The 24,486-nt window shown below is 34.6% G+C and overlaps 2 protein-coding genes across 5 annotated transcripts in view; both read left to right on the top strand.

Moving 5' to 3' along the window:
• Window positions 1–11,495, top strand: part of LOC111047403 (rab11 family-interacting protein 4-like) — a 297,989-nt gene extending 286,494 nt beyond the window's left edge. For 2 of the 4 annotated variants that reach the window (XM_039429079.1, XM_039429082.1), the window contains 3 exons: window positions 1,329–1,465; window positions 6,062–6,091; window positions 8,841–11,495. In XM_039429079.1, coding sequence (XP_039285013.1) covers window positions 1,329–1,465; window positions 6,062–6,091; window positions 8,841–8,978 — 305 coding nt within the window. In that variant the 3' untranslated portion in view covers window positions 8,979–11,495. The remainder of the gene's footprint in view (window positions 1–1,328; window positions 1,466–6,061; window positions 6,092–8,840) is intronic. The other 2 variants (XM_039429081.1, XM_039429083.1) reach the window with 1 other exon arrangement.
• Window positions 11,496–16,811: 5,316 nt separating this feature from the next.
• LOC111043646 lies at window positions 16,812–24,061 on the top strand. Its single transcript, XM_022328645.2, has 4 exons — window positions 16,812–16,965; window positions 17,558–18,085; window positions 20,059–20,296; window positions 23,022–24,061. The coding sequence occupies exons 2-4, from the start codon at window positions 17,614–17,616 to the stop codon at window positions 23,293–23,295; spliced, it is 984 nt and encodes a 327-aa protein (XP_022184337.2). The 5' UTR covers window positions 16,812–16,965; window positions 17,558–17,613; the 3' UTR covers window positions 23,296–24,061.
• Window positions 24,062–24,486: the final 425 nt, after the last annotated feature.

The raw sequence follows: 24,486 nt of genomic DNA, 5'->3' as shown, positions 1-24,486 counted from the left end.
TTTTTGAAAATATCTTTATTCTCATTTTCTCTCAAAGCTGACGGCAGCTTAATATCATAAATTTGATACCCAATATAAGAAGGCTTTTTCTCATAATGAGCAGTCCTGTGGTATTGTGCAGAAAATTTACTTTTATTTCTTGTGTCATAATTATGTATGTCGCAGTTTCTTATAAATTCTTTATCTCTTATATACATAATTACTTCGAAAATGTACAGTACAGGCACAGTTAGTAGTCCTAGATCTTTAAAATACTCTCTGCAGGACTCTAATGGCTTAAGACCTTTTAATGCTCCCATAGCTCTCTTTTGCATTCTAAAAACTCTATCTAAATTTTTGAGACTGGAGCCTCCCCATACCATACCAGAAGAAACGGCTCAAACTTGATCAAAGTCCTGCTTTCTGCTCTGCTTGGCAATGATAGAATTCCATTCGTTCTATTCTAAGTCTTTAATGTGTGAAAACTATCATGAGAACAAATTGTATTTCTGCCGAGTAGAAATTGGAAAAAAGAAGGTTGCAGAAGCAAATTCCTTGGGAGTATGTGCTTCTTACAGCGACTCTTTAAATTCTTTGTAAAGCTGTAATAGTTTAGTGTTTGAAAAGTTGCTGTCTTCTCCACATTCTATTACTGGGTATTTATTAATGATTGATTTTATTGTCTTGCTTACCTAAAAATTATTCTTTGAATACTCTTTCACAATGTTCTGATTAGTTCTAAAGGTTCCAATTTTTTTATTTTCCATTTTCTTTCATTTTCAACTCTTCAAGAAGTTCGAGTCTTTGTAAAATTGATGTCTTTTCCACATACTGCTGTATTACTATTTATTGATGAATATCGGGGCACCGAGCTTCGCTCGTTATTTTTATTTATTGATAGACAGAATACAATTCTCTAAAATGATCGTGTTTATATTTCACAGATGGCTAATGTCATCTTATGAATTTCGGGGATGCGATATTTTGATTTTTCACATACTCACTCGCTCACTCACTTTTTTACCATCCACAGCTGTCTCAGCCAAGGATGAATTATCCTTTTAATGTCGTTCAGCGAGTTTTCCCAAGGATGAGACCTAGTGTAATCGAATTTTTATATCATAAACCTACTATGTTACAAATTTCGTGAGAATCGTTAGAACCGTTTTCGAGATCCTTGAACATAAATAACCAAATATGAATATAAAAATACAGAAGTTGCTCGCTTAATATGATAGGATTGATAGGTTTGATTCACTGAAAAAGGGTTCTTGGAATACTTTTTCACAAAGCTCTTATTGGCTCTAAAGGTTCTAATTTATTTATTTCTGATTTTCTTTTATTTCTAGCTCTTCAAGAAGCTCACGAAGAACTACAGGCACTTGTTATCACAAAGAGTGTGGAAGAAGGTCGTCATTTACTCACAAATGCCGGTCCAAATAGCTTAGCAGCCGAGCTACAATTCGAGGCCATGTCTCAGGATGCTGTGAGTTTTTCATTTCAAATTAATTCCAGTATTATGAAAAATTATTGCATTTAATTTGAATATGTGGTTGCACCGTATGTGTATTGAGATAAATGTTGTGTGTACATACAGTAATACACATTAATTGAATAATAAGAGAGCACGCTATAACATGATTGGCTGGAATTTGATTGTTGAACAAAATAATGCTTTAAATTGATAGTTTTGTTGGTTGTTTTATGAATAGTGTAAATTCATTTAGGCACTTCAATGTTAATTTAATTTAATTGCTGAATACATCATTATTATTCACCCCTCCCCAATGTTTTGTTACAAGCAGGGTACTATAATTCTATTTTATAAATAAAAATAAGTTGGTAGCCCTGAATTCATACATTTTAAGAAGATATGTTACAAACCGTATCTTTTCTGTCTTGTCTATGGTTATAATGTAATAGTATATTTCGCACCTAGAGCAGAAAATGAGATTTTTCCAGCTCGAAATCGGTTTTCAAGTCCGAGGCCGTAGGCCGAGGACTAGAAAAGATTGAGAGCTGGAAAAACATTTTTGCCCGTGGTGCGAACGATATTTTTCGCCACACCACAGGCATTGCTGACAAAATAAATAAAGAATACAAAATAAAGAATACTCGTTAAGCTATCGTACCTATCTCTTGATTTTAGTGGTAGAAGATTTGCAGTCAGGATTTCAGATTCTTTTAAAATTTCACTTGGAATACCACAGTCATCTTCAAGCATTTTTAAAAATTCGGAATGCACTAATCAACAATAAATAATTGAATAAAACTGGTTGCGAAGCGAATTAGTTTGATTCGAAACTGGAACTGAAATCATGGCAACTTCAGCTGATGATAAAAGTGGACACTCGCCCGATCTAGCGGATGACTTATTAACTACTTCCATGAGCGGCTGGAAAGAGACAACTTTCTGGCCTAGACCGGAAAAGAAACCCTTTTCTGACGTCGTCTGCAAACAAGGTCTTTCAGATCTACGTAGGGACTGGAAAACAGCTGCTTTCTGTGCAGTGTGGCGAAAAGTATATTACACATTATAGGTAATGGAGTTGATTTTTATATTTATAGGCTGCTATACTCCAGTTTTTTTGTTACTTTATATCTCAAGTCTAGATTCAATGACTTACATCTATTAGTTTGTCTAATGCGTGTTGGCACAGTTCAAACTGATTGCAGTGCGTATCTCAATTAAATACCAATTCTGAATACTTGATTCTTAATCACTCATCCATGCCATCTTATGTCTTTAAGGGTGTGCAAAGGCTGAAAATAAACTTTCTACTCGTGATATTTTTCAAAGTTTTTCGATTTGTATATCATTAAGCTATCAAAATGAAAAAGTTTTCTCAGGAAAACATTTTTTCCGATCATTACTTTTTGAGATATGAGCGCCTGAAGTTTGAATTCTGTAAGATATAAATCCATGAGACTTAGAGGATGGATTCTCCATGGTATTGTTGATCTAGTGAAACAAAAATTCTCCAAAAATATCAATTTTTGAAAAAGTTATTCAATTTACCAAAAATAATCAACAAGAAGTTATTTTCGGCTATTTTTAGTAAATTGAATAACTATCTTGAAAATGGATATTTCAGAAATTTTTTGTTTTACTAGATCAACAATACCATGAAGAATCCATCCTCTAAATCTCATGGATTTATCTCTCACCGAATTTGAAATGTTCTGTTCCAAAAATTCAAATTTCAGGCGCTCATATCTCAAAAAGTAGTGATCGGAAAAAAATGTTTTCCTTGGAAAACTTTTTCATTTTGATAGCTTAATGATATACAAATCGAAAAACTTTGAAAAATATCACGAGTAGAAAGTTTATTTTCAGCCTTTGCACATTCTTAAAAAGTACATGCCTTGAAATTATTAAAGTTCAATATACTTAATCCTAGTGTATTGTAGACTCGATCTATCATAGTAGATTATATTCCTGCGGATTCAGTATCTAATTTTACAGTTTTCAATTCCTCAAGAATTGAGGAGTTATTTCAAGTATCTCAATCATATTGCTCATGAATTTTATTATGGAAATATCCAGTTTTATTAATTAAGGAATTATTTCAAGTATGTCAATAATTATTTTTCATGAATTTTATAATGGAAATATCCAGTTTTATTAATTAAGGAATTATTTCAAGTATCTCAATAATTATTTTTCATGAATTCTATAAAGGAAATATCCAGTTTTATTACTGAAATGTATTCTCAGCTTCATTTCAATCAAACTAAAGATCCCTCAACTTATTATCAACAAAAAGTATTTTAATTAAATCATTCAATTTGTTTTTCATCAAGCTCATTCAATTCAATTTATTAGCCATTTTATAAAATAATATTTACAAGTTCATTACTTTGAGAATTCCACGGTTGAAACTAGTCATATTAGTGTAATTGCCTGAAGCATTGTGTATTAACATTTTTACTCAATGGCATATTTATTCCCATGTTTATAAGTACGTTTGTGTAATTAGTATTTTGCACCGTAATCCAAAAAGTATTTCATTTTATGTGTTTTATATTATTAATACATAATATCTTGCAATTTTATTATGTATCTACCTAATACCATAATTTATGAAAATTTCAAAACAACTTCCAACAAGAGACAATGCCCACTTAACTCACTTAGTGAAATTAATTCACTCCTACGCCGTAATAGAGAGTTAAAGTAGATAATTGGTTTAATATATGATTAGAATAATTTATTATAACTAATGAACTACTCAACTAATGAAACTAATAATGAAAGAACGGGAAGATTTTTATAGCAGAAATCTGTCACAAGATCTTTATATCACTAACCAGTAATTAAAATTGCATGATCATCTGCCTAGCCATGAATGGATTAGTTGAATTATTTCAAGTTTTAAATAGATGGTTTTGTCATGAAATTTTTTTAAATTGCAGCAACATTTCATCTTATGAAGATAGAGCTTTCCTCATGACTATGCTTTCTATTATGAAAACTTATTTTATTTATTAGTGTTTTATTAAATTTCTTAATTATTTATTCCAATGTCAATGAAAGAAACGTTAGCCTGAACCCTTATTTATTCTAATACAATAATTTACTCGTGTAATAATTATTTTATTGATTATTGTAAATCTGGTCTGAAATAGCGAAATCTCATCTTATAAGTGTCAAGGAACTTAAGGGGTGATAACTCCTCATATTCTTCTCATAGCAGGATTTAACAATCCATAATATTATAATAAAGGAAAGAATTGGCTTATACACGTACGGGATAGGAAATTCACGAATGACGCATCATCACGTCTGAACTACTGGACTGAATAACATGAAATTTTGCATATAGATTCTTAATTTACCGAGGATGTATATACAGGGTCTGTATAATAAGTAACCGGACTGACCTCAGGAAATTTTTTATTGGCAAAATATGTACAATTTTTCTTTAGATATCTTCATAGTAGTCCCCATTGAAGTCGATAACACGCTGATACCGGATTTTCCAATCGCTGAACGCTCCCTGGAAGTCGGCAACCTCTATGATGTCTAGAGCCCTCGTCGTAGCACATTGAACATTTTCCAGAGTCCCGAACCGCGTCCCCTTAAGTTGTCTCTTGATCTTAGGGAACAAAACAAAGTCTGGTGGTGCCATATCCGGGCTTTAAGGAGGATGTAGCAACGTTACCCTCGACTGTTTGGCCAACTGCTCGGTGACGAGCAGACAGGTGTGCGACGGAGCATTGTCGTGATGGAGGATCCACGAATCGGCAATCCCCGGACGGACTTGATGAACCCGGGCGGTTAGTCGACGGAGCACCTCTCTGTAGTACTGGCCGTTTACAGTTTGGCCGGGTGGATGAAAGCGTGAACTTACAGTCACGTGTCAAACCCTTTGTGAACGGCCAGTACAACAGAGAGGTGCTCCGTCGACTAGCCACCCGGGTTCATCGAGTCCGTGCGGGGATTGCCGATTCGTGGATCCTCCATCACGACAATGCTCCGTCGCACACCTGTCTGCTCGTCACCGAGCAGTTGTCCCAACAGCTGAAGGTAACGTTGCCACATCCTCCTTACAGCCCGGATATGGCACCACACCACCAGACTTCTTTTTGTTCCCCAAGATCAAGAGACAACTTAAGGGGACGCGGTTCGGGACTGTGGAAAACGTTCAACTTGCTACAACGAGGGCTCTAGACAGCATAGAGGTTGCCGACTTCCAGGGAGCGTTCAGGGATTGAAAAGTCCGGTATCAGCGTGTTATCGACTTCAATGGGGACTACTATGAAGATATCTAAAGAAAAATTGTACATATTTTGCCAATAAAAAATTTCCTGAGGTCAGTCCGGTTACTTATTATACAGACCCTGTAGGTCTATTTTAAATTCTTCAGGATTTCAGTAGGAAGGTTTTCAGTTTGTCAAGTTTTTAGTTAGACCAAGTTTCAAATTGATGAATCTGGATCCTATTACTTCAAATTCCACATTATTCATGTATTATTTGTAATTGACTGGGAAGAGCATGACTGAAAGAATTTTTATGACCCAGATTATGCAGTTCTGCACTATTTATGAACAATCTGTTCATTAAGATGTATTTTTTCAGCTTGGAGAAAGGGCTCATGATGATCAGAAGGTATGCCTAATATTGGTGCTCATTGGCTGGTAGAATAGCAATTATTTATTTAGTAATTTTAAATTGTCTTCTCTTTCTCCTCTACCTCAACTTCTTTCAATTCAAATCCAGTTATTTGTCACAGTATGATAAAATGGGCATGTTGGGTTACTATTCAATATTTTAACTGCTAGCTGTTTCTATCTTGAAACAACTTTTGAAAAATACTAAATTAAACGTTTCCGTTGAACTCTTTTCTCAATTTAATAGATTGTGAAAGATCTCCTTTTAATGGTGGCGGTGAACTTACTTGCTACATTATGGACAGGTTTCCGAGCTCGGGATTTAGGTAAGTTCTAGACTTTAAACAGATGGAGTCAGAAAATTGGCTTTCCAAAACGGGGCGTAGTCGCAGTTTTTATGATAATCTTTATTTTCTCATTTCTATAATTGGAAACGTTTTCCCTTGACGAAATGAAACATTCCTAATAATTCAAAATAGCTGAAACTCTACACTTTATTTTATTTTGTGTTCAATTTTCAAGTTTTTTGAAATTTAATTTAAACGTGACTTTGACTATGACTATGACTACGCCCCGTTTCGGAAAGCCAATTTTCTGACTCCAGCTGCTTAAAGTCTAGAACTCAGCTAAATCCTGAGCTCGGAAACCGGCCCTAAATTTTCCAAGCAGGATGAATTACATTTAAATAGTGCCTCACTAGGATATTCGTTACACTTGGGTAAAAGAACTAGACTACAGTATTGGGAATTCCTCTACCATCAAACTCCAATTTTGTAATAAACTTCTACTTTTAGGTATACTTTCTAAACGAATGTAACTTATTATTCATTTTTAGCCATTGTTGAACAAGTTTTTGTTAGAAGTTTTGTACTGCAAAACATTTTCTCTTTGAATGATTGGTTTGCATACTGGCTAATGAATGCAAATGTGAATTGGAGAACTCAATATGCTGAATTAAACTCTTTGGAATTCTCTCAGAATTAGTCATTTATGTAGTTCTCTATATAAAAAAATTTAAAGCTTCTATCACTTTCAAGCATGCTGTAATATCAATTGTTGATGCATGATTCTAGCACCAAGCCACCTGCTATACGCATGTTTTAATAATAAATTATGTATCTCCAATTCATACACCGAAGCGTTCATTTTGTGTTATGTATATCAAATGCAAAGTGTTTTCCGCATGCATTTATATATTAAAATCTTGAACATAATTCATTATCCTGCAATAAAATGCTACAGTAGTTGGAAGAACTTTCACTCTATTATTTTGATAATGAAGAATTTTGTTGGATTGTTAAGAATTTTATTTTGGAGATAGAATGTTCTTCAAGCCAATAATCCAAAATCAAATACGGTAGTATTATATCTAAATGTATATTTAGATAGCCTAGATATAAGAGAGCTTTATTAATGTCAAATAAATTTACAATAAATTGAAAGAAATACACTTGGCCTGATCTGTGACCGTCAGCCAAAAATCAAGCAGTGATTGTTACTTTTCCCCTTTATCAATTATTGATAAATTTATTTTCTCTAATCATACCATTATTTTTCATATTCTCTGGTTCTTATCCAAGACTTAGGTAACTTATCCATTTCTTTAGGTGACGACTCAATCATTTTCTTAGATTAAATTTAAGTCTTAAGTCTTAAATTTATCACAACCACCAATTTATTTTAATGTCATTGATTTATTTTATATGGATACTTGATAGATTCAATCAATCATTTTATTCAATTACAAAATTACAAAATTGGTCCCGCTAAACCTAAAAAGATTTTACAGCAGGTGCCTACAAATAATAAAATAGAATGATTTGCTAACTTTAAACAATAAACTAAGAAGAACATATTTTTATGATAAATGGGAGTATAGAGATTTGAAACGGAATAAGAGGTATTATGTAGTCTAAGGATTTTAATAGGGTTAATGGAAAAAGGGGGTATTATTTTCATCAGAATTACTAGAGCTACTTGATAAAATTACTAGTAGGCCTACCCTCTATTCTTTTTCCAAAGACACGACCGGTTTCAGCCAATTATGCCATTATCAAGAGTTATGTGTTTACATGAAATATGTTTAAATAGCTCAAACTTCAAGTATGTTTTCTCCAATTCAGATAACCACTACCACAATATAACCTCCACTACAATAAAAAACGATGACTCAATAGTATAGCTGAATACAATAAAACACCGAGATGCATTCTCAGATATTTATTAGACATCATGCTATTGTTATATTGGAGGAACTTGTCTATTCTCTAGTTTTTTCCATGAAGAACGGCAGAACGCAATTATGCACAGATATTTTTCTGAAATTGCACCGGCTGAAAAACCTACGGGTTTAGCAGGACTGTAGGACTGCAGGAGACCGTATTACTGTTGAACGTTTTCCAATAAATTGATTGATTGATGAGCCCAGGAAGCTAAGGCCAGCTAGTGTTTGACTCTACTGAGAAATCATATTTGACAGGATATTTTGTGTAGTAAAGAAATAAAAAATGAAAATCCAAGTACCCTTTTTTAAATTGTTTATCTACGGCATGCTTCGGCCTTGATGCCATTATCAAGTAACTTGATTGTTTTCATTTTTATTTCTATCCAAGTATAGCCCTAACGAAAAAAGATCATTTTCTGTAGTATGTATATCTCATCTTGTACTCGAATTTTGAGTTCAATTTTTGTTACTTGTGTTTGTAATTGTACGAATTTAGGTTGATGATATTTGTTGGTGATTTCAGATGCGCACCGCACTGAAAGAAGCGCAAGAAGTGAACACGCAGCTGCGGTCCTACATTGACGGAATTCTGCTGCTAATCGTTGACAACTGTCCGCGTCTTCTAGAAATCAAAACGCCCCCACCGCCCCCCGCTCATTGACCAACTGCTGCTGCAACACTATCATAGCCAACCGCACGACAATAGTCCGATGGTAATTGGAACAGATGAGTGCAACGTTGTCAAATAAGAGTTGATCAACGTTGGCCATAGCTGATTATAAATGAGAATTTATAAATATTTTCATAATAAATTATTCAAGAATAATACACCTGACGAACACCACATACGCCAGTTACATCACTACCTCCGTAAACAAAGCCATAGAGCATACTGGTGACGTCAGCACAGGTAGGGCTCCTACACAAATAAAAAAATGTTGATTTTAGCTAATCTATATCAGCTAGTGTTTTTATTGATGTAGGAGCCCCCTTCTACCTGTGCTGACTTTACCATAGCCACCTCTAATACAAGGCCGCAGCCTACGATATTGCAACGTCGCAGCGTAGGCCTACAATCTAATACATGATTGGATCTTTTTCACCGATCATGTATTAGAATCTAGGCCTACACTGCGACGTTGCAATATCGTAGGCTGCGGCCTTGTATTAGAGGTGGCTACGATGTTACCATCAACCACCTCTGGCTTTGCACTATGCACTATGGCTTTGTTTACGGAGGTAGTGATTACCCACACATCAATTTTTGGACGTTCGATTTTCTGCCGTCCTTGAATTCTACCTGATTAAACGGAACTTGACAAACATAGGCTGTTTGACATCATCTGTTTAATCTAAAAGGATTTATAGGGACGGCAAAAAATCGATGTGTGTGTCACTGGCTTCATACACATCGATTTTTGGACGTACGATGTTTTGCCGTCTTTATAGATTCCATTAGATTAAACAGATGGTGTTTGTCAATTATGTTCAATCTGGTAGATTTCATAAAGACGAATCGATATGTGTGTAACTGGCTTGATGGTGCGGGGTGAGGAGGTTCTCAGCCGTTCCAATATCCATCTGACTATTTTCGTGCGGTTGACTTCAGTGTCTTCTGTCAATATTGCATTTCGATTGAACACTTCTGACTGCAAGAGATTTATATTTTGTTTAAACAATCGTAACTTCCAAGCAATCGCTTACTATTAAGTCTATTAGTTATGTGGGATTCAATGTAGGATAATTTGTATGATTTATGAGAATGACTCTCAAATGAAATGAAAGGAGCTGCTCAATGGAAATAATACCATTCTGTTGAGGGGATTCAGTGTGGAATAATTTATAAGAATGACTCTAAAATCTTATGAAAAGAGTTAGGCCTACTCAATGTATTAATACCCTGAATAGGTACTCTGAGATTTGAAATCGAATATCATAGAATTGATACCGTAACATGAAAACGCTGTAGGAAATTGTTTTGAGATAATTAAGTTAGTACAGTAATATTGAATTGCCTATCTAAATTAGTAGAATTTTTTTTTAATCTGTCAGAGTTACAGGAAACATCTAAAAAACTATGAACATGAAATTTTAGAGAACAACTTGTAGGCTACCAGAATAGATTTGATTCATTGAATTTTTTAAATGAATAAACATCACAGAGAATTTTCGGCTTTGTGATAAAATCTTTTGTTTTGAATTTTGATTAGTCAAGGATGGTTTGAATTGTACGAAACTATTTACAGTACATTGATTTTTTGAACTACCTTACTATCCGTCGAAGTGAGAGAACGTGTAGTGAAAAGACTTTTACAGTCGCAAAAAAATATTAATTTGAAATTGTAATGATAAATTTAATATATCATTGAACTGATTGATGAGTAATTCAGTCTTCTGAAATTCGAAGCAGGAAATAAATCATGTTTTTTTTTTAAGGAATGTGAGAGAAATTTGGAAAATGTTTAAAGCTAGTTTGATAGATTTTCAAGGTACAAATAATACCTAAAAATATTACTTTTTCAACTAGAAATTGAAATGGTTAAATCAAAAGTGTTGAGCATGAAGTGTCTCTGTCGTGCAGAAATAATTTGATGCTATTCTAATTGAATGTACTTAGTAGTTTTCTTTTAAACACTGTACATCTCTCCCTTTTATTCAGATGATACTTATGTGCATTTAGCTTCATAAGGGGAGAATATTCTGCAAGTCTAATTGATTATACGTTTATCAATAAAAATAGAAGCACTTTTCCACCAGATATCAAAGAAAACGACTGCTATCTCAATTAATACAATTAGTTCAATTTTTGAACGATATCAGAAGTCGCTTCTTAAAATGAATGTGTTATATTGCCTGGAGAACAAATATATTGTGTATTTGTATTATGATTAGCATATTTTTATTTTATTTTTTGTACAAAGTAGATTTGAATGTATATATTAGATGAAATACATGTACATTAAACTGAAATTTTAGCTATTTTTAATATTTGAATTATCACAACTAATGCCTGAAACATATTGTTACCTAATTATTAAGGGTTGAATATCGAAGTGTAAGCTGATTTTGTCAGTTGAGAATTCGACAATGTGACTTTCACTGAGTTTATACAGATGTTGTATTCGTTTGAAATTATTCTATTTATTTTATAATATACAATAAATGTGTCCTGTTCGTATTTTTGTCTGCTTACCTTACCTTGAACAGTATAATGATTAGATTAACAGATTTGTTCTGTTTTAAATTAATATAATCAGGAGTTCATAATTATTATTATTATCGTTATTTCGGATTGAGAAAAATCTTCATACCAAATTGACTGCACTGCATTTTACATATAATTACAGGTCAAATCCTTTTCATGGGCTGAAGTGAGTTTTTCTGTCAAGTTCTGATCTCCATTTTCAATTTTAGAGCCTAGGTAAGGTAATAAATAATATTACTCACTACTCTAATATATTGAAACGTTGATAAATACCTTTTAAGTAAATACTAGTAGTTCTGTGAACAGTAGACCTCACGCAGTATTCTCATCCACAAGTACCAGATTTCAACTGTTTCAAATGTTAACAAACTCAGTTCACGTTTGAATTTGTATTTCATATGATATAATTCATCCAGTTCCGTGATGATCTTCGTATCTGATGAAAATTAATTTTTTAGAATCAAATATTATAATTTCTCCAGCATCATTTAGTTTATTTGTTTATTTTCATTCACCTATTAAATTAGTTTTTTCGAATGTGAGAATATTGATACTGATGGGCACGCATAATAATACCATGACTGCAAAACAAAATATTGAAACCAATGACCTTAAAGCTGCGATTAGACCAAATTTATTTAAAAAATGTTAATAACTCAATCCTTTTAGATTATATCAGATTGAACATAACTTATCATACACATGATGAACATATGTGTTTGTCAACTTCCGTTCAATCTAATAGAATCTATAAGGATTAAGTTATAACCATTTTGTTAACAACTTTGGTGTAAACCCAGCTTAAAGATGCATACCTCTTGATTGAAACTATAGACCTTATACAAATACAGTAATAGACTGGCTTCTCCACACATCTGTATAATCACTTGTCAGCTGATTTATGATGAATAATTATAGTCTGATTTTTACTCTAATATTGGCGTATGAAGGAGGCTCCTTTTTCCTTTTATATTATCCTTGAAATGCAAAATTTCCAAAAACCTTGTATATACGTCAACGCGCAATTTAAAAAGGAACATACCTGTCAAATTTCATGAAAATCTATGACCGCGTTTCGCCGTAAATGCGCAGCATAATTATAAACATATAAACATTAAGAGAAATGCCAAACCGTCGACTTGAATCTTAGACCTCACTTCGTTCGGTCAACAAGATTATCTGTCTAAAGGCCGTTTGCGCAGTAAAAGCGGATTTAATCCAGTTTGAATTGATATTTGGTTGAAGCTTGCACTGTGCAAACGTGCACAAATCTCAAAGATTTGGTTGATAGAGGCACTTCCTCCGAAAACAAAGCCTTAGTGCGTTCCGGTGACGTCAGCACAGGTATGAAGGGCTCCTACACCAATAAAAACACTAGCTTATATAGATCAGCTGCAATCAACAATTTTTCTGGGCTCCTACACCAAATAAAAATATGTTGATTTCAGCTGATCTATATCAGCTAGTGTTTTTATTGGTGTAGGAGCCCTACCTGTGCTGACGTTACCATCAACCACCTGACATGCATTATGGCTTTGTTTACGGAGGTAGTGATAGAGGTTGACCTAACAAGTGGTGTGCTATAATAAGAGACGTTTCGCTACAATACAGGGTGAGTTATTCACTGAAACATAAAATCATACCTCCACTCTCAGATCAGAAAAATCACTCATCTTCAAATGCTTATAACTCAAGAATAGGAGTGAATTTGGCCAATGTGATGACATATTATTGTTCCTCTCGTCAAATACTATCATTCCTGAGAGTTTGAGCTATTTTAATTTTTGACCACTTTTGCAAAATCCATGATGTATATTCATGGATTTCATGAAAAAAAAAAACAAATCTCCCATATTTGTTTGATATCCGGGCTATGGATAAAGGTTGACCTAACAAGTGTTGTGCTATATAATATGAGACGTTTCACTACAGTACAGGGTGAGTTAACAGATTCTTGAAAGGCTTCAACTTTGAACTTATCAAGTTTGGAGCATTGAAGCATTTATTGGCCGAGCGAAGTGAGGTCTAAGATTCAAGTCGATGGTTTGGCATTTCTCTTAATGTTTATATGTTGCGCATTTACGGCGAAACGCGGTAATAGATTTTCATGAAATTTGATAGGTATATGTTACTCTTTTAATTGCGCGTAGACGTATATACAAGTTTTTTAGAAATTTTGCATTTCAAGGGTAATATAATTGGAAAAAGGAGCCTCCTTCATACGCAAATATTAGAGTAAAAATCTGGTGTGGCGCACTCACACAACTTTCCTTGCCGTTATGAAAATTTATCACCTGACGCTAGTGTTCCCGCGCATCTCAAGTTTACTATTTAAAGATTTGAGCCAGCTGGTAACAGGGCAATAACGCTGGAGACACACATGAGGTCTGCTATCTCTTCATAGTGAATGATTTAATAGAATCAACAATGATTTGCAATTGCATAATCACATTTTCTCGAATTTAAAGCTTATTTTCAATTTTAGGTGAAAATGTTACTGAACATTAATTGTAGAGATTTTCATGCTCAATCTATTCCACTTGATTTTTTTCGTTTCAATTGTATCTGAAGCCTGATAATTGGGAATCTATCTGCATTGATGGGGCGAAGCTCCTGAAATTTTCACAGATATGGGACTTGTGGCAGTTGATAGAGCTTATCGATGACTATTTTAGGTATGAATTTAATCAAAATCGTTGGAGCCGTTTCCGAGAAAATTACGAAAACCCCTGTCTTTGACAACATTTTCGCCATTTTAGCCGCCATCTTGAATTGTATTTGATCGAAATTGTTCGTGTCGGATCCTTATAGTGAAAGGACCTTAAGTTCCAAATTTCAAGTCATTCCGTTAATTAGGAGATGAGATATCGTGTACACAGACGCACATACACTCACACATACACACACACACACACACACACACACACACACACACACACACACACATACAGACCAATACCCAAAAACCAGTTTTTTGGACTCAGGGGCCCTTGAAACGTATAGAAATTTAGAAATTGGGGTACCTTAATTTTTTTCAGAAAGCAATACTTTCCTTACCTATGGTAATAGGGCAAGGAAAGTAAAAATCAGACTTCAGAATTATTCATCATAAATCAGCTGACACGTGATTACACAGATGTGTGGAAAAGCCAGTCTATTGCTGTACTTCCATAAGGTCTATGTGGATGAGAATACTGCGTGAGGTCTACTGTTCACAGAACTACTAGTAAGAGTATATCACATTGGATAAACATATGTGCAAGTGCACGCGTGCAGTGAGAAACAAAATCTGGATAGAGCCATCGAAACACCCACACTGAGCGCGTGCACTTGCTGGTGGCGTTCAGTGTGAGCAGCAACATACAAATTACATCGTGTATCCATTGCTCTTTCCACATTTTTTCCTCATTATGCACGCGTGATCTCGCCTGCACTTGTACATACGAGCATCGAATTTGATCATACCCTCAAGTGTTATGCGGTTACCCTCAAAAAAAGTTCAGGATGGCTCTTATTTATTAGCAAGGCTACGAGATATGAAAGGAATAAGAAATTTACTGTTGCGGATTTTGGCGTAATCGATGGATGATAAATATAATATTGAGCTAATGTATCGCTTGGTATGCGAAAGTGGTATGAAAATTTGCACTCATTAGATGGAGTAGGAATTACCAATGAGAAGCTCTCTGTATGTAGGCTAAAATTTCGGCACCAAACATAATAAAGCAATCTCAGTTTTTCATTTGAAGGAAATACTGTTTGTAACATTATTATGTTTCTTTACAATAAAGTTTGATTGAATTCCTGTTATGGAATTGATTGTAATGTTAGTAAAAAGGAGGCGCTAGAACACTTATTTTATAGGTCCAGTTGTACAAAAGCCTAATGAATATTTAAAACATGATTAAATGCCACGAAAATTAATCTTTGAGAAGCATTTCAAAAAAGCTCTCTCTTTTTAAGCCCCAGCATTTTAATATATCATGAATATTAATTAACCTAACAAGTCTTTTTTGCAACCGGATTGACAGTAATCCGCCAAGGAATTTTTATTCTGTTATTAAGATACAGATACTACGTGATAGCAAGCCAACTTCTGCTAACAACTCAATAAAAAGTGAATATAGTTTTGATAAGCTCTATAAAAAATCTGGCGTGGCGCACTCACACAACTTTCCTTGCCATTATGAAAATTTATCACCTGACGCTAGTGTTCCCGCGCATCTCAAGTCTGCTATTCTAGATCCAAGCCAGCTGGTGACAGCACTATAACAATGGAGACACACGAGGTCTGCTATCTCTTCTTAGTGATTGATTTGATATAGAATCAACAGTTGCCAACAGTTTGCAATTAAAATAATAACATTTTCTCGAATTTCGAGCTTATTTTAAATTTTAGGTGAAACTGTTACTGAACATTAATTGTAGAGATTTTCATGCTCAATCTTTTCCAATCTTGAATTTTTCTGTTTAAATTGTATCTGAAGCCTGATAATTGGGAATCTAAAATCAAACTTTGCATAGATGGGGTGGAGCTCCTGGAATTTTTACAGATATGAGACTTGTGGCAGTTGATGGAGCTTATCAATGACTTTTCTAGGTATGAATTTGATCAAAATCGTTGGAGCCGTTTTCGAGAGAATTGCAAAAAACCCTGTTTTTGACAACATTTTCGTCATTTTAGCCGCCATTTCGAATTGCATCAAATCGAAATTGTTCGTGTCGAATACTTATATCGTAAGGATCTTGAGTTCCAAATTTCAAGTCATTCCGTTATTTGGGAAATGAGATATCGTGTACACAGACGCACATACACTCATACACACACACACACACATATAGAGTTATAGACCAATACCCAAAAACCACTTTTTTGGACTCACGGGACCTTGAAACGTATAGAAATTTAGAAGTTGGGGTACCTTCATTTTTCTCGGAAAGCAATACTTTCCTTACCTATGGTAATAGGGCAAGGAAAGTAAAATGCTTATTTTGAGATTTACACAGTCATGTTGAATACTGCAATATTATTTTCTTTGATAACTGAAGAATTTGAAATGTGGCGGGTACTAAGCTACTTTTCTTAAAAATCCAGTAGTGGCGCTAATGCTCTGTTTGTTACTCTGTCAGCAAACGAACAAATTCTGTATTATGAAACAAAGAATCAATTTCGAATTCGATAAAGATGAAAAAATTCTAATTTTATTAGTATTTAATTTAGAATTATTTACTGAATAATTTATTTTCCAAAAAGGTGAATATCATATGTTGCTGTTGGCCAACCTTTTTGCTGGAAGCCGCAAACTGATTCTATGTTTTTTGTTCGTTATCAGAGCAAGTTGAATTTTTCTCATGTTATTTTGAATTATTAATTTAAATAATCTTTAAAGCCAGTTAGTATTTTGCAAGTTAATAAAACTGTTTCCATAAGAGAACTTAGCAGGTAAATATATCTTACAATATAACCTCATTTATTAGACCAAATTTATCTAAGCTTGTGCTAACTTGAAAGTTAACCTGTTGAGTCTTGTTGAAATAATTTTGTAAACTTTTCGTAATTAATTATTTTTATTATAATAAATTATATAATATTACTTTTATCTGTAGCTTCATGAAATTTAACTGTTTAATTCATGCTTTATGAAAAATCATACCCGGACAAGATTTTGTCAACTATAAGACAGTATTAGCATTTTAGCTAAACTGTGGTGAACGTGGTAATTTGGTCTCAAAATAATTTTATTTTTGTTATCAATTCAGTACTGAAATTTGATAGTACTGATTAAATTTGCTCCACCTACTTTGATATGTGTAATTGAGTAGATAATATTCAATGGCCCGGTTGCACAAAAGTTATATTTTTACCGTGATTAATTCTCTACGAGAACCGATTAGAGAAGGCCTTAAATTTTCTCTAGCCGCTCGCACAGTTAGATATATACTGAAAAAATAGAAATGGAATATTAAAATTTTATTACTAGTGCTATTTTTTTTTGCATTTTTTCTAATCTCAATGAACTTTGTTTTTCTTCCAGGATAAGTTAATAGTAAGTACCTGTTTACTACACAGAGTATAGGCCTAATTTGAAAAATGACTGGTCTAATCAACACTGCTGCATTGAACACAATCAACTTGCTAGAAAGTGAACAATTGGCAACCATCAAGAACGCTTTGAGAAAATTGAATGAAGCTCATAAATCCTACTTGCTTTCGGAAAAAATCAATGAGGCTCTTGTCGATTTATTGGAAGGTAATGAATTGAATGAGGAAATTTCAAGCAAACTGAGGTCTGTTCTGTGTTCACCTTCAGATTTGTTAGCAGTTGATAGAGATGAAGAGAATGATACGTGTTCTATCCTAGGACTTTCAACAAATATTTCCCATGTAGAAAGAGATGAAGAGAGTGATACGCGTTGTATCCTAGGACTTTCAACAAATATTTCCCATGTAGAAAGTAATAGGCTCAATATTGCAGAAGACTCACAACTGTTCGAAAAAGTTCACAATAAACTTTTATCTTGGTGTTCGCATGGTCAGACTCTTGAAAAGGTTCTACGACAACGTGAGTATAATATTTTATATAACTATAAAAATGGCTTATTCACATAACTTAATCAGATTTTTAAGAAACTGTTACTTTGACTTGTATGGTTAAACTCAATTGGAATCAAATCAACTCAAGCAAACAATGAAATATAGAGTTTCCCAGCAACATTTTTCTTAAAAAACGTATTTCAATGACAACTTGCTGTTACAAAACAATACCTACTAAGAACTTAATAGTATTTCAATGACAACTGCTGTTACAAACCAATACCTACTTGTAAAATAATAGTAATAGTATTGTACAAACTCTGGTTTCAATTGTAAAAATTGAATTAAGATGAAGTTGTACATTCAATCTTATACTAATTCTATGGATTTTACCAAATCAATCCATCAAATACATTGCCCACACCTAATCTATTCATTAGAATTAAATTTATTCAAATCTTATTGTAACCTAAAATGCTGCCCAAATGTATTTTATATTTGCATGTGACATATGTATATGGTAGCCCACCTTATAAGTTTCAGAAGAGACTTTTCTCTAAATGGGTTGATGTGTTCAGACTTCTCCTATCTACTACATGTATAACATAATAAATTATACCATCAAATTACGTTTCATCTTCAAGTCGTTGGATAATTATAATTTAAAATTCATTGCATAAAAAGTTTAACTTGAAACTAAGCCAGCATTTTTTGTAATCTACAAAATTTGAGTCTGGCAAAATTTAATGTGGCATGGCGATTCAACCATAGCTTTAAAATTGCTCAGAGAAATCTAAAAACTTCAGAAATAATTTATGTAATAATAATTGGCTTATACTCGTAAGGGATAGGAAAAAATTACGAATGACGCATTATAACGTCTGAACTACTGGTCTGAGTGAATATAAACGCCCTATAGCATGGGATATCTTCTTCTGCTATCTTTTATCTGTGATAGTAAGCTGTGAAAGGGATTAGGGAAGTCCTTTTCATTAGCTTGATAAACGATTAAAATTGTCAAAATAAACAAAGATCCTTAGAAATTACTCCACATTAATTAATTAATTTATTTACTCCATACATGGAATAATAATGGTCGGAGAGACTTTGAAATCAAAGCACCAAATCAGTAGAGACCTATTTAAAAACATCGTAATGAACGAATCAGTCACAAAAGAGAACAACTCGGAGAATGAATAAACAATAATTTATTATTAATTTATGTAATCAATGAAATACTTCATACTTCTCTCCTTAGTCATGACCAGATAACTGGATTGACTGTGTCAGAAAATGGACCTGACTTAGTCCTTGTCGTAGAGTCCTTATCCTAATTGGCTTATACACGTAAGGGATAGGAAAAATTCACGAATGACGCATCATAAGGTCTAAACTACTGGACTGATTAACTTGACATTTTGCTTATAGTTTCTCAGTATGGTTATAGGTCTATTTCAAATTCTTCAAGATTAAAGTAGGTCAAGTTTTTAAATAGATCCTGGGTAGCACGGTTTACCTGCTAGTATTGTATAAACTTTGAAAATGTTGTCTTAGTAAAACTTAACTCTATAGGATTTGAATTTAATGCCATTTTCTTTAAAATAATTCTACATTCACTTACAAATCTAATCTAATTCTATACTCAGTTACAAATATAATCTATACTCTGTGCAGAATTACTTCAGACTTGGGATGGACATGCGCAGTAGAGAATGCATACAGCGGGAGGGATAGAGAGGCGCGATGTTGCCGTTTTGAAGCGGCCAGCGTTCTCCAACCTCTAGTGACTGTTCATGTGCTCATGCTACACATGCGAAGTGTCCTGTCTGAAAGCAGTCAGACAACTGACAAATTGGCAACTGCGATTCTACCTATGACTCTATTAATCACTGGAATAGGCTTATATCCCTCCATTTCTCTTTGCTGAATATTCATCCAGGTCTGAAGTAACTTTGTACGGACTTTAATAAGAAATGTAATCGAGTTGTTTGTTATTTGTAGTTGGCCTATCAGATTACCTGGACCAGCCAGGGGAAGCGTTGCTCAGCGACAATCAGTCCCAGGTGTTGAAATTGCGCCGCGATCTGAGTCAGCTGATCGATCGCAGAGTGGCGCTCACCCAAGAACTGCAGTCGATGATGCAGATCCAAGATGATGCCTTTGTCGATGATCTGCCGACAAGTGAAGACACGGCTCCTCCGTCCACAATGACTGTCAACCAAGTCATCGCTAGAGCAAGGTCAGCAAGATTAAATAATGTTCGTATTAGTTTAGCATAAGTACAGTGAGGTACACATTATAATGGCAGTGAAGAAAGATAGGAGAAAACGTTGCCGATCCTCTGTATTGTCAATGCCTTCTATAGACGGTAGTTGAAACAGGTTTATTGATGTAATATCAACGGTTCATTCTCGCTTAAAATAATCATTTATATTTTATTTATCAAGAAATTATATTTTTTAATGATTTCCTAATGAATTTTCATAAATAAGATAGTTGAAACTCTACATAGTTGAAACGATCTGGCAACAATGAGAAAGAGATAGCGCTATCCGCTTGTATGAAAGACAAGGATAGCAATACCATTGCTAATCAAACATTGCCATCATAACGTGGACTTCACTATAGTTATCCCATAAAATAGATCGTTTATGTTTCAATTTTGTAGCCGATTTTTTGCCAAATCAAGACGATTACTTTCCACTATCATAGAGAGAAAAGATAGCATTAGATATCCGATGGTAGTTAATGTTCCAATTTTAAAGCCGATTTTTGTCAACAAGCAGATTACTGTAGACGACTGTTTATTATTACTGTTTTGGCCGGGTGAGAGTGTAAGAACGGCACTGTATGAGAGATTACCAGCGTCACAAAACTACTAGGATTATCGGCTTGATTAATATCGAAATTTAGAACATAAAAGCCCTATACCATGGGATATCTTCTTTTCCTATCTTTTTTCTATGCTACTGTATACTGTTTTGGACGGGTGAGAGTGTTATGCCGCATCTATATTATTATTCGTCCAATTTACCACCCACAAAAGGGGAATTTGGATATGTCAATAATTTATTCAAATCAAGTCCTATTTCAATCATTTTTGATAGCAAAAATACTTGAAAATATACTTAATAATACTGAGCAACTCATCTCGTAATGTGCATCAAATTTATCAATATTGAGACTGCACAGATGCTCTAAGGGTAACCGTCCACTGGAACAGTATTCAACCGATCTGTTCGGCCGTTGGATCGGACGAATCTGCCGGCCGTTAATTTGGCCGAATATGGTCGCCCATTGGAACTGTTTACGTCAGTCTATTGAGTTAACTACTATCATAGCCACCAAACTTTTGTGCATAAACAATGATTATATTGAGATTTTGAAAATTGAATAAACAAATATCCACTAAATTAGTTATTCATCATTAAGCAATCGTTGTTCATAGATTCCTTTGAACATTACGACGATGATATCTTTGTCTCGCATATCCCACAATGGAACATGCTCTTGAACCAAACTTATCAACTTCTCATTGTCCATAGTTACAACTTTATAAAACAGAACAACTTGAAAAAACAAAGACAAACAAGACTGTGAAACAAATTCAGGTTAGTAACACTTTGTTGTCTCAGCTCGACTAGTTAGTCGGCCCGATAGAGTCGGAAAATCCCATTCAATTCGGATCGAAAAATTGATCGGCCGGAGACGGCCGTATGAACGTATTGCAATGGACGAGCATCTATTCCTTTCTTTGTTGGAGGATCATTCGGTCACGTTCGGTAGTTTTCGGCCGGTGCTAGTTCGGACGAAAACGGTTCACTAGTTCGGACTAGTGGACGGCCCACCTTAAGCTGCTCCTTCATCAATACTCTTGGCAATACTGTTGGCCAAGTAAGATTCCTTACTAAGGTCAGCCCTGGCAAACCACCCATCCACACACTGGCGCTGGTCGACATTGGCCTTCATTGGGCCAACATGAAGATACGGCATTAGAACGGCACAATATCAGAGACTACCAGCGTCACATAGCTTTACGAAAAAGAACTACTAGGATTATCGGCTTGAGTTAACATTGCAATTTGGAACACATAAACGCTCTTTACCATGTCTCTTTATCTTCTTATGCTATCTTTTCTCTTGGTTTTATTTCGTCAAAAAACACTACATAATCAAGCAATGCTTGGTCGTATATGACATGCCAGGAATTTGAGCTTGATCGATTGTAGATGGTTCAGAATAGATTTCAAATTAAGGAAGAATAAAGTTGAGCTGGGGGCCACACTTGTCATGCAGTGTCCTGATCCTACCCATGTCTGATATTTCTGACACATGACGGACATGTGTGACATCATAGAGAAAAGATAGCATAAGAAGATATCTCATGGTAAAGGTTGTTCGAAATTTCAAGGCGATTACTGTCGACTCACCTACTTAGGCCCGCCGCTAAGTACACCCACGACCCACGCTAATCCACGTTCAAGGTCAAGCGAAGCCACATGCTGGGTTGAAAGAAAGAATGGCTCAAAGCTAAGTCAATGGAAAAAGTGTCATTCTAGAAATGAATAATTCCAAAGCATAATATAAGAAGGAGAAGGGTTTTGGAAAGGGGGTCCCTTTTCGTCACCTCCTAAGACAAGCAAGGATACTGTGGGTGTATTCTGGTTTTCAACAAATTATTGAGTACGATGGTCGACTCAAAGCCCCAACCCATAGGGGGCTTATATTAGCTAAGAGTTTCACGCTGCGTTAAGCCGCTTTGAAACCACTTGAATAAATTTATAATTATTTTTTTATATAAAATAAAATATGAATCATAGGTAATGAAACCATAAACTTTACATTTTGCAGCAAATGAAAACATGAACAACTATAGGAAAATGAAACTATGAACATCACATTTTACTTCAAATAAAAACATGAACAATTATAGGAAATGAAACCATGAACATTACATTTTGCAGTGAACTTGAACGCAAAACCGAATCATGGGTAGCCGGCCTAGATGTGGACATGGGTGTGGCGTTGAAGAAGCTGCATCAAATGCTGGATGAGGAATTCGAAGCCAAGGAGTTGACACGCAAACGACTCGCCGCGAAATTGGCCGCCTACAAACAGCTGGAGGAGGAGACTGACTTCGCCAGCATTCTCAAAAACTACTTGAAAGCGAAGAGTGCTGCCTCAAGGTGGAAGTGGACCCTTGATGAACTGAAGACATCGTCTGAAATTAATATGTGATCATCCGCCAACATTCTCAAAAACTACGAGAAAGCGAAGAGTACCACCTTAAGATGGTAGTGGACCCTTTATGAATTGAAAACATCGTCTGAGTCTATTATGTGATCTTCGCTTAACTAATAGACTTTGTAAACTGAGATTGGATACAAACTGGGCTGGATTGTTGCATTGTAAACTGAGATTGGATTTAAACTGGGTTGGATTGTTGCATTGTAAACTGAGATTGGATTCAAACTGGGCTGGATTGTTGCATTGTAAACTGAGATTGGATTTAAACTGGGCTGGATTGTTGCACTGTAAGCAACTGGAGTTAGCATCATTACCTATTTATTTTAACTCGGCAGTCATAAGTCATATCTTAAGCATACCTTGATTACATAGTGGTGCATTGTTCTATAAATTAGATTGACCTGAAGTAAGCATAGTTAGCTATCTATTTATTTTAACTAGGCAGTCTATATCTTGATTAAGCAAACCTTAAGTAAATGCATTGTTCTAGAAATTACTTACAGAACAACTTGCGTTAGTTCAGTTGCATAATAATTTTTTCAAGCAATATAGGAATGATTGCTCTTCTGCAAAGTATACACTATTTTTAGCAATTCATAGAAGATTGCATTACTGCAAAGTCTACACAATTTTTGTTAAGCAATCTAGGAAGGAGGCTGGTGTAAATCTGCTATGCGGGAAAAAATCGTAGGGTAATATACCTTCCGTTAAAACCATAAACTGAGTAGAAAAATCCAATTTAAAATGATGAAAACTTGGAATTGATTAGATGAAATAAATATTTTTCGGGGGATTTTATAGCACCTAGTTTAAGAACTAATAAGCTATTCTTTTTTTGACTTACATTCATAAGAATATTGTTTGTGAAGGTAAAACCCATAGGTTATTATTATTATTTATTGTTTTTGAAGGGACGGATTCAAGTATCCAAAAGTTCAAAGTACCCCACACGTCAACCGAAGCTTATTGTGTTCCCAAGTAGTATGTTAGTTAGGCAAACCAATACCTGTGTCCTTTACAAGAACCAGGAGTTTTTCCCTATACTAACATCCCATTCATCACCTGGTTGCTTGTCGCAATCCAGTGTGATATGCTTGGTACTCTCTTCAGACTGATTAGTTCTCGTGACCTACGTGAGTTCCACTCCTGGCCTTCTTTCAAGGTCCTTCCGCTGAGGAAGGG

This window comes from Nilaparvata lugens, chromosome 5, assembly GCF_014356525.2.
Source record: "Nilaparvata lugens isolate BPH chromosome 5, ASM1435652v1, whole genome shotgun sequence".
Taxonomy (NCBI): domain Eukaryota; kingdom Metazoa; phylum Arthropoda; class Insecta; order Hemiptera; family Delphacidae; genus Nilaparvata; species Nilaparvata lugens.
This window is presented reverse-complemented; position numbering and strand designations above follow the sequence as displayed.

Bases quoted from the DNA above. Each gene is read 5' to 3' on its own strand.
- LOC111043646 (XM_022328645.2), top strand. From the start codon at position 17,614: ATGACTGGTCTAATCAACACTGCTGCATTGAACACAATCAACTTGCTA. The intron at 18,086-20,058 runs GTGAGTATAATA...TGTTATTTGTAG, and splicing joins TGAAAAGGTTCTACGACAAC to TTGGCCTATCAGATTACCTG. The intron at 20,297-23,021 runs GTCAGCAAGATT...TACATTTTGCAG, and splicing joins CAAGTCATCGCTAGAGCAAG to TGAACTTGAACGCAAAACCG.